General features: G+C 31.7%; 1 protein-coding gene across 1 annotated transcript; it reads left to right on the top strand.

The window, feature by feature from the left end:
• The first annotated feature begins 3,435 nt into the window (after positions 1 to 3,435).
• On the top strand, positions 3,436 to 7,341 carry LOC110718284 (floral homeotic protein APETALA 2-like). Its single transcript, XM_021897122.1, has 10 exons — positions 3,436 to 4,708; positions 4,833 to 4,858; positions 4,969 to 4,999; positions 5,124 to 5,211; positions 5,557 to 5,702; positions 5,804 to 5,848; positions 5,943 to 6,034; positions 6,130 to 6,332; positions 6,501 to 6,674; positions 6,771 to 7,341. The coding sequence occupies exons 1-10, from the start codon at positions 4,086 to 4,088 to the stop codon at positions 7,035 to 7,037; spliced, it is 1,695 nt and encodes a 564-aa protein (XP_021752814.1). The 5' UTR covers positions 3,436 to 4,085; the 3' UTR covers positions 7,038 to 7,341.
• Positions 7,342 to 10,739: the final 3,398 nt, after the last annotated feature.

The following is a 10,739-nucleotide window of genomic DNA, read 5'->3' on the forward strand; positions in this document are numbered from 1 at the left end:
AGTGGGAATTCACGTGGACCACCTTCATTAATTGTAATGATTGTTTGTATTTATTTTTTTTTTAATTTTTGTGCGTTGGGACACAAAATCTGTCAAAAGCTGTCATTATTACATGTTTTTTATTATTTATTGCATTGAAACACAAAATGTAGTTGAAGTATACGTCGTAAATGATGTTTCGTAAAATATATCAAGTGTTTCAATTTATAATATTAATGTTTCATATATATTATTGTCTGTTTCATATAGTTGGGCTTTATATGAATTAGGTGTACTGTGATTTCTTATACCTTATCTGATATTTCAAAAAATATACCTTATGTTTCATTTTATAGTGCTTATGTTCCATAAAATATATGTGTTGTTTCATATACTAATGATATTGCTTTTTGTATTGGGACACAAAATCTGTCAAAAATTGTCATTATTATAAGCTTTTTATTATTTATTGCATTAAAACACGTTAATTTGCATTGGAAAACCAATAGATTGTTCAGTAAAATGCAAGGTTCACATAAATTCGAACGTTACGTTAAAATGTAGTTGAAGTGTACGTCATTAATGATGTTTCGTAAAATATATCAAGTGTTTCAATTTATAATATTAATGTTTCATATATATTATTGCTTGTTTCATATAGTTGTGCTCTATATGAACTAGGTTTACTGTGATTTCTTATACCTTATTGATGTTTCAAAAAACATACCTTATGTTTCATTTTATACTACTTATGTTCCATAAAATATATGTATTGTTTCATATACTATTGATTTTGTTTTATACATAAAAATCATTGATGTTTCATATAATATTTCATTCGAATATTATTTATATTGTTCCAGAAATATGAACTATTGTCCCATAAATATTATACATTGTTCCATACCATATGTGTGAAATGTACTAATGACTGAAATGCGTGTTCCCAAGAAAATGTATGGGAAAGTGATAATTAATCTCAGCCATCCATAATCTCAAAATTGATGGTGTAAGATTGGTTCTTATTTTAAGAGGGTTCTCATATAAGCCTTGGTTCTCACATGATCCCACCCCTATATATATATATATAATTAACATTTTGGCCAACTATTTGTTCATCCTTTTAAGAGGTCGTGATGAGCCCCTTTTTTTTCAAGAATGATTGCCTTCAAGTACGTCTACTTATCTTTAGCTTTTAAAAGATTTAAGGGTTAGAATCCGGGAAAATAAATTTAGGATAAAGATTGAGAATTTTTTTTTATTTATGCTTAAGACCATATATAATTTTATAATCTTTTTATTTCGTTTTAAATTATACTAAGTTTGTTTTTGAGTTTTTCTAAGTTGTTTTATAACTTGTTGACATATAAAATTTTCAACTCTCACTAGCTCGCCAAATAATATATACCATCTTTCCCACACAATAGGCACTCTCTTGCTTCTTCCCATGTGAATTTTGAAAAACAAATCCATGCTTAAGACTCCAAGATCGTCTATTAAAGTTGCCACATCGTCTATTAGCATAATGAGTTTTTTTTTACTAGTTTAAAGTGAGTCTTAAATGAGTTTAAGGTAAAGTATTAGAAAAAAGAGTATATACATGAGTCTGCGGGGATAGACATGCGATGGAATTGCTGGGTCGAGCGGATAATAAAAACATAGGTAATTAATGAAAAGATGACATGACATAGTCTAAGGTGTGAAGTTGGATATATATGAAGGATGAACTAACCCTTGGAGGTGATAAAGAGGCTAAGGCGAAAATTATTTAAAATCCATTGTTTGTATACAAAAGGGATAGACTTTAGATGAAGGGGGTTAGGGATATGGATGAGGGACGGGGCGGGGGGGGGATATAGATAAAACACCCCCTTTTTCTAATAATTTAATATGTAGTGAGGTGGTGTGATAAAGCTGATAATTAAGTTTATAGAGACAAATTCACCTTGAATAAAAGAGGGGGTGGTTTATAAGAAGGTAGTTTGTAGAGAATTTTAGGGGTGTCAAGTTTGTCTCTTATATATCTAAATCTTATTCTTAGCTCATATGAGCTAGACTCACTTTATAGCTTACTTTCACCAAACTAAATTTGGCATAATGGAAAGATGAACTACCTTAACATGTACTAAATGCTCAATTCCCATTAAGGATATTTTAGATAAGGGATTTTTTCACCGTTTTCAAAGCGCACAACCTGCTAACTCCGACTAAGTTGACCTATAAGGGATTCCGATTGGTAAGATCTTTATTTTAACCTGTATACGAAAAAAAAGAGTGCTAGACACACATAAGTAAGTGCTTGCTTTATCCTTGTTATATTCACCAATATTTCTCTATCTTTATCCCACCTCTTATCTCTATTTCTCATTAATCCTTTTGTTAAAGGTATGTAGAAAAAAGTAATTTATTTCATTTTCTAACATTGTGTAAAGATTTTTAAGGAATCATTATATGATATACGTTGTATACATATGTTTTAAACGTGTATTATGACTAAAGATGATGTGAGACAAAGACTCAGCAAAGGTTACGCTTGAAAAAGAAACTGCGGGGTGATTAGGTTGAAAATTAGAGTAAAGATGATGATTAATTATTGGGGGTAAGAAGGATTCCAATAAAGGAAATTAAGTAATTAATTACGTTTCTTGTGTTAGCGCTGTCTGTTTCCATTAGTGGGTAATGTTAGTGACATTAAACAATTGTAAGAGAGAGAAAGCATGAGACATAAAAACTTTTCGATTTGGTTTACGTCGAAAAAGTAATGTAAAAAGAAAGAGACCGTTCTTTCAAGTTTCAATTCCTATACATTTATTTACATTACTTGCCCCTTCCTTCTTCTTTACTCTTTTGGTTTCCTTGGACCTCCAATCACAGGAGAGAGAAACTTCAACAAAGACTAAAGTTAGCAAATTGTAGTAAAACTAGTACAAGATGCCATTTTTAAATCACCTCTACCTTAAAAAATCAAATATCGGACCCCCAATAAATTAGTTAATACAGGGTAGTTAATACGATTACATATAAATACTATATCCAATAATTACTTACCTTTTTTTTTTTTTTTTTTTAGTTTTGCAATACTTACAACCAACTGCTATCATATTTACGTTAACAACTCTTTAACATATGAAGTAGTAAATACGGAGTAACAATAAATTTGATGTATTGGAATAAAACTAGTGTGTACCATTTTGATTAATTATTTTCTTTATAATTATTTTTATCAACCTTTCAGTATCTTTTATTTCCCCAAACTTTATCTTACTTTTACTTCGTATCACATAAACCTTAATTGTAAGTTATGAATTACAATATTCTAAAATACGAGTACTTGTTTTAGACCATACTTTCTCCACACTATCATATTCTAAAACAGAGGGAGTAATTTTACCAAAATTTGGGACAAAATATAATTATTCCATTAATATTTAGGATGAAGACTTGTATAAAATGTGGTTTGCCCCCTTCATACCCAAAAAGGTAAACAAGCAAAACATAAAGGTCAAGACCTCCCATCAAAATATAATCTCAAATTGAAATAAAAACAGAGAACAATCTATCTCTACCTACCTATGAAAAATTGTGAAAAATTGAAAAAATTATAAAATTCAACCTTTGCAAATACAAAAAATTCAATCTCTCTCTCTCTTCCTTCTTTCCCTATCTATGTCCTGTACTCCTGTTTGGCAATATCCCAGCTCACATTTTTCCAGTCGTAGGTTCCTTTTTTTTTAATTTAATTTTTTTTTTGTGGGTGGGTGTTTTTCTGAAATTAACACATACACAACTTTGAAGCTTTCCCTCTTTCTCTCTCCATCTTTTCTTTAATAAATTCCTTCTCAGTAGCTACTCATAGAATCCCAAATCTAGAGAGAGAAACAAACACATCAAATTACATTACACAACTCAGCTTTTTAGAGAGAGAATCACCAACTAAATTACTTCAATTCCTTCCTTCCTTTCCCAAAAGAGATAAAACAAAGAATAACCCCATCACATGAATTTCAACTCACAGATTTGATCATCCAATTCCTTTCTGGGTTTTTGTGTTCTCAATTTCTACTCAGAGAAAAACAATTTATTATTTTTTTGATTAAGTAAAAAAAATGTGGGATCTCAATGGTTCGCCTGATGAGATTACTAGAGCCGCCGCTAGAGGCGGAGGTTACCCAGAATCAGAAGGCGGTTCCTCCCAAAAAACGACGTCGTTTGACGGCGACGATAAGAATTCCACCTCCTCCGCCGTCGTTATCGACGACTCTGGCGAGAGATCCGACGGCGATGACCCCGGCGGCGACAGAAAGAAGCGTACTACCAACTATCACAACAGCAATAGCCGTCGCCTTTTCGGGTTTTCGTTTATTACCAACAATAATAATAACAATAACATCAATAATAATGATGATGAAGATGAGGATAATTCTTCATACTCCGGCGATCCTCCGGTGACACGTCAGTTTTTTCCGGTGGAAATTGATGTTTCCGGTGGAGATGTTGCTGGTTCTTCCGCTGGTAACTTTTCTAAACCGGCTCATTGGGACGGAACTAAGCTATACCCAACATCGGATACTATGGCTGCTGCTACTTTAATGGGCCCAACTGGTGTTGCTAAGCCCACTGAGTTGGCCCAGCCCATGAAGAAGAGTCGACGAGGCCCACGTTCCCGGAGCTCTCAGTATCGTGGGGTTACTTATTACCGGCGAACTGGCCGTTGGGAGTCTCACATATGGTTCGTTAATCTTAATTTCATTTCCCTCTATTTTTCCATTTTAATTTCATAAAATAAATAAAATAAAAATCTAAATATATTTTTTTTCCCTTTTGTTTGGGAATGTGTTGATGTTTTTTCTCAGGGATTGCGGGAAGCAAGTTTATCTTGGTAATTTCCTTTTATTATTTCTGTGATAAAATTCTTGCATATTTACATAAATTAAAGTTATTAACCATACCGAATTTGGTATCAACAATTTTTAAATGTTATATAAACAGGTGGATTTGACACGGCTCATGCGGCAGCTCGGTTAGTATATTTTACAATATATCGACAATGAATCAAACTAAGGGCTTGTTCGTTGTCGTTTTTATGGTTAGTTATCGAATGTATGGTTAAAATCGGAACTAACAAAGGTTGAATCCATTGACAGTGCGTATGACAGGGCAGCAATAAAATTCAGAGGAGTTGATGCCGACATAAACTTTACCCTTGAAGACTATCAAGATGACTTGAAGCAGGTTAGAGGAATAATGGAATCAACCAACAAAAGAATGAATGAACAAATAAAGAGAGAGAAATACTACTTTTGTTGTTCCTTGTTTGGTTGGTTGGTTGGGAGAGATTAAGGGGATTTGGATTTCACACACCCCCTTATCTTCTTTGCACTAATGCTTACCTTTTACTGCTCTTCTACAGTTTTTTTTGGTTTCTCTTTCCTTCTTTTTTATGTTGTTTCATGATGCTGTTTTTTCTCTCTTTTTCAAAAGCTAAACATAACCTAAGATTATTAATATTAGTACGGAGTAATTAAACTATATAACGTGAGATATTTATGCAAATGTATGTTTTTTTTGGTATCATAGATGGGAAATTTAACCAAGGAGGAATTTGTTCATATACTTCGCCGACAAAGTACCGGCTTTCCTAGAGGAAGTTCTAAATATAGGGGTGTTACATTGCACAAATGTGGTCGTTGGGAGGCTCGTATGGGCCAATTCTTAGGCAAAAAGTATTTCCCCCACTTTTTTTTTTCGTTTCTTCGATTTTTTCTCCAATTGCTATTATGTAGTGTGATACTAAAATGAATTTGTTTTGATTAATTTTGTATAGGTATGTGTACTTGGGGCTCTTTGATACCGAAGTTGAAGCTGCTAGGTTTGTGCTACCTCTGTTCGGATTTAGTTGTCGAATTAGTAGTTTACCTTTAGTTGGGTGTTGAAGTTTTGGATGTGATTTTATTTTGTTATAGGGCTTATGACAAGGCGGCAATAAAATGTAATGGGAAGGACGCAGTGACAAACTTTGATCCTAGTATCTATGAAGAAGAGTTGAAAGCAACTGGTATATAATATCCCATTTAATTGTACTTGTTAGTAGTCTATAAGCTATGATTGACATTTGATCAATGATGAAAGTCATGTTTTTGGTTGGTGTAGAATGTTCGAGTAGTGGTGGTGGGGCTGGTGGTGGTGCTGAGCACAACCTTGATTTGAGCTTGGGAGGATCGTCGAGCTCTCGGAAAAATGCTGGTCTTGATTTTCGAGATAGTAATCCCGCAATGCTAGAGCAGCAGCAACAACAATATCCAAGCTCAATGCAACTTGAGCTAAATTGGCAAAATCAAGGCTCTAGGCCTAAGGTAATACTACAACAAATTTAATTGTAATTGTATCAATCTTTAGTTAATTTGAATCGAGGTAGCTCGAATCGATAACTAGATAATCGAGTTTTTCATCAAATTAACAAGTTATCTTAGTAATGTTTAAAAACTAACTTGTGGATTATTTAATTTCCTTGTTGGGGTTAGGATGCATATCAGGATCATGCTGAGACTATGCAGCTCCTTAGTCAAACTCGGCTTCAATCATCTCCAACCTCGTTACAGCCTAAGGAAATGTCATCGATGCATAATCGATATGCTGGCCAAATGCCTGTTTTTGTTCCTCCTCATCTAAATTCGTCAAATTACCATCATCATCAAGTGTGTATTTCCCGTTGTTTGTCTGTTTGTTTTGCTAATTAAAGACGTCGGAACATGACATTAACTGATTTTGTAAACATGTTTGGATGAAAATAGATTCAATTTCCAAGCAGCAGTAACGGGGGCAGGATTGATCTTATGTTGTCTTCATCAAGCGCCAACATTAATAATATTAATAGTAATTGTAACGAAAATCGACAACAACAACGTCAACAACAGCAACAGCAATGGCAAGCTGGGCCTCATCCCCAAATGTTTGCTACTGCTGCAGCATCATCAGGATTCTCACAGCAGATATCAAGACCCCCACCAAATTGGATGCCTCCTAATAATGGCTTCCATCCTCTGATGAGACCCTCTTAAGATAATATCATCTTTTCCTTGAAAAAAAAAATAATCTCTAAATCAATTTCATCCTCTTTTCCCTAATTTAACCCTCTTTTTTTTTAATATATTATATATTAATTAATGTAATTAAAGCCTAATGCTTTGTGATTTTATTTTTTTGGATTTGGGGAAATTTGGAAGAACCCCAAAGAAAAAGGGGAAATTTTCCATGTTATTGAAACCTTATTGGTCAAACTAACAGTAAAAGAAAAAAAAAAGGCTACAGAGGTGAATGAAAATTGAATGCTAATTTATTCAAGCATACTTTTTTGCTGCTAAATTTATCTACTCTACATTTAATTTCTGTAATTTTATAATGCTTTCTAAGTTAGGAAATAGTGAAAACGAGAAAAAAAAAAAAGAAAAAAAAGAATAATGAAGAAATGGTAAGATTTGGTGGTGGTGTTAAGATAGACGGATGGAAAATGAAAAACAAACAGTAGTTAAAAAATGTAGAGGAAAGAAGAGAGAGGTGCAGGAAAATGCAGGTGCCTAAAAAAGAGATTTAAGTCTGGGAAATATCACCCGGATGGTGATGAATGGTCACTATCTTTAGGGGGTGTCCTTTGAATCAGTTCTATTGATCAAAAAAGTATTCACTCTTGTCTTTGTTATTATTATGAGAGAGACTTTTCCCCCTTTGTAACTCCATCCTTCTTGTTGCCTGTGTTGCCTTCTCTCTCATTTAGCATTTAATCATAGTAACATAAATTATACAGCGAATTAATAGGCGGGATTCTAAATTAATAATTGCTCGTCATTTGTAACTTTAACAAGTGACTATCGATGCTTTTAGACTCTATATTAGGACAAAATAGACTTTCTTAACGTAATATAACATTACAAAAACGCGGTTAATAAGTTGCTGAAATTTTTTGACCATGTGTATTCATTTGTATATTAGAATTGATATATGAGAATAAATTATTTATATTGGCGTTTTTTAAAAATTATTGCGTCCATGTGTAATTTTTTTAAACATTGATATTTTATTATAATGCGTAATTAAAGATATAATTCCTCAAAGATACTGTGTATAGAAGTATGTGATTATTGTAAATGAAACAAACTTTTAGGCTTGAGATATAAATTGTACACTATTCACTTCTACTAAAACCTTAAAATCGTTGAATCGTACATTATAAAGTTTGTAAATCAACAATAACAATATATAAAGATTGTAAATCAACTATAGAAAAACTTGATTAGTAAATTGCAATCTCATTTAGCAAAAAATACTTTTGATGGTTGATAAAGATCTAGCTAAAATGTAAGGGTTCAACTATTCTTACTAGACACTCGAAAGTAAAGTAGGGAAAGATAAATAATCCCTATTCTTAAGCACCTTCATTTGGTAAAATTCAAACTTCGAGTCTATATACAAAATCTAAGATAAACTTCATACCAAATTAAATGAGCCAAATATTATTTATATTTAAGGGTATAATTATTAATTATGTGCTAACCAAAATTTTAAAATTAAGGTTAATTATAAAATTATAATAGTATTTATTTCATGATTTCTCTTGACTTTACGAGTTTCTTTTAAAAATTAATGATCCCTTGTTAATAAATTAACTATTACTTATTTCTTGATTTTTTTTGTAGAATATTTGTCAAAATTATAACAATACTTAGAAATGGAGAGAATTTTATGTACAATTTATCCCGTATTCAAATAAAATAAAAGGTTTGTAGCTAGAAAAAAGGAGAAATAGGAATGCATGTGCAACTTTGATTACTAGTACTAGAAGAATAGTCTCAAAGGGATTTATTTCTATGATAAGTTGAATAGTAGCTATCTAAAATTTATTCAGATTTAGCTATAGCATCTATATTGAGTATTGACAACCCTAGCTACTTGCGAATTGCGATGTTTAGGGCGTATACAATAATACTACTATCGCCTCTAGAGTACTATACCTTTATTAGGAAGCTTGCACATTGATCTTCTGACATATGGTTAGCTCATTATTAGCTTATACCTAAAACTTAAGGCAAATTACCATTCCCACCTTTACCATAAAGTTTGCGCATACAATGACATTTATTTATTTATTTATTTATTTTATGTTTAATAGTCCTTTTATCCAATTTTAATTGGTACAAGTAATTTTGGCAATGATTTTTAAAGTAGAAAGCTAAAATAGAGGGATTATTGATTGTGTAGAGTGTTTCATCTTGCGGACAAGAGATCAAAAAATGATTAAATGTTGCGACTAATTAATTAAAAAAAAAATTGTGATACTTAAATTGAAACCGAGGGCATATTTGTATTGATCATTATTTTTTTTTTTTTTTTTTTATTATGCTCTTAGCTCTCTCCATTTTTATTTTCTAGTTTTTATAGGTGTTTTTTCAATTCATCAATTTTTATTTTTGCTATGTTTCTTTTCTAGCAATAAAAAAATGTATTCTATCTATTTTACACTTTAATCTCTTCTCTTACTATATGAGCCACTAATTTCCTCACTATGTTTCATTTTATTGTTACATTTTTTCAAAAAAGTAATGACTACTACGTGTATTTTATTAAGTGTATTGAAAGAAGTGCGTTTTATTCACCGATGTGTTGCTATCAAGAAGCTAAGTGAAATTGATATATCATCTGATTGAGGGAGGGAGGGGCCGGGATAAGTGAAGTCGTTGCGATAAACCCTATCGATAGGCCTTCAAAAAGTATGTGTAGAATTGCGAATGATGATTTAGGATTGAAAAAAGCACTGAGTTATTAGTGGATTATGTCTAGAGTCTTTCTGTAGTGAGTACGATTGTAATTCTCTTCATCTATTTACTAGATCTATCATATAAGTGCATCCATTCTTTTCCTTTAGCTATTCATGGATAGAAAGTAATTTCCTCATCCAAATTCCCCCTCATAATATTTTTCAATGAAAACCAAACCATATTACCATCAAGGCATCAAAGAAATAAAACCATTAAAGTATAATTATCCCAACTTTAACTTAATTTTTACCATAACGATCACTAGGTCAGACCAATGACAACGAATTCTAAGATTTACAACATAAACATAATCAAATTCTAAAAATCTGGAGTACAAACAAAATAAAAATTACAAAATTAACAATTTTATTCACAATTGTTATGATTTAGATTAAAGTATATTATAAAACATAAATTATTGTATGTAATATGACCTATTGACCTTTTGCACAATGAGACGAAGCTTATACATGCCGACCTAAGGGACATTACCTGGGGGTAATCTATAGAGTACGGGCAGGAATTTTTGACCATTTTCGAGTCTACGAGGATACGAGACCGATTCTTTAGGGTATTAACCTATTAATTATTGATGAATGATTGATATTTTCTCCAATAATTAATTAATTAATTAAAGAATTAGCTGCTACGTTACTAAGTAAAGTAATTATATTATTCAGAGTTTACTATATTTTAATCACATTTGCTAGTACAATGTACTCTCATGATAACTACTCAACCATCATGATTCATGACAAAACTATATAATATGATTATATTAACACCAACTGTCCTATGATTTAATTTGATTTTGTAAGTTTAAGGCTACTATTAGTGGTAAGTGGTCCAAGGTATATTCTGATCTAGCAGAACCACGATTCATTAATAGAAAATTATTATACTTGTACAATTTTATTATTTAGATAATGGCTTAATATCTCGTATCTTCTA

This window comes from Chenopodium quinoa, unplaced genomic scaffold (assembly GCF_001683475.1).
Source record: "Chenopodium quinoa cultivar QQ74 unplaced genomic scaffold, ASM168347v1, whole genome shotgun sequence".
NCBI classification, from domain to species: Eukaryota; Viridiplantae; Streptophyta; class Magnoliopsida; order Caryophyllales; family Amaranthaceae; genus Chenopodium; species Chenopodium quinoa.

Excerpts from the sequence above, each read along its gene's own strand:
- LOC110718284 (XM_021897122.1), top strand. The coding sequence starts at position 4,086 with ATGTGGGATCTCAATGGTTCGCCTGATGAGATTACTAGAGCCGCCGCT. Across the intron at positions 4,709-4,832 it reads CGTTGGGAGTCTCACATATG|GGATTGCGGGAAGCAAGTTT; the intron begins GTTCGTTAATCT and ends GTTTTTTCTCAG. Across the intron at positions 5,703-5,803 it reads GGCCAATTCTTAGGCAAAAA|GTATGTGTACTTGGGGCTCT; the intron begins GTATTTCCCCCA and ends AATTTTGTATAG.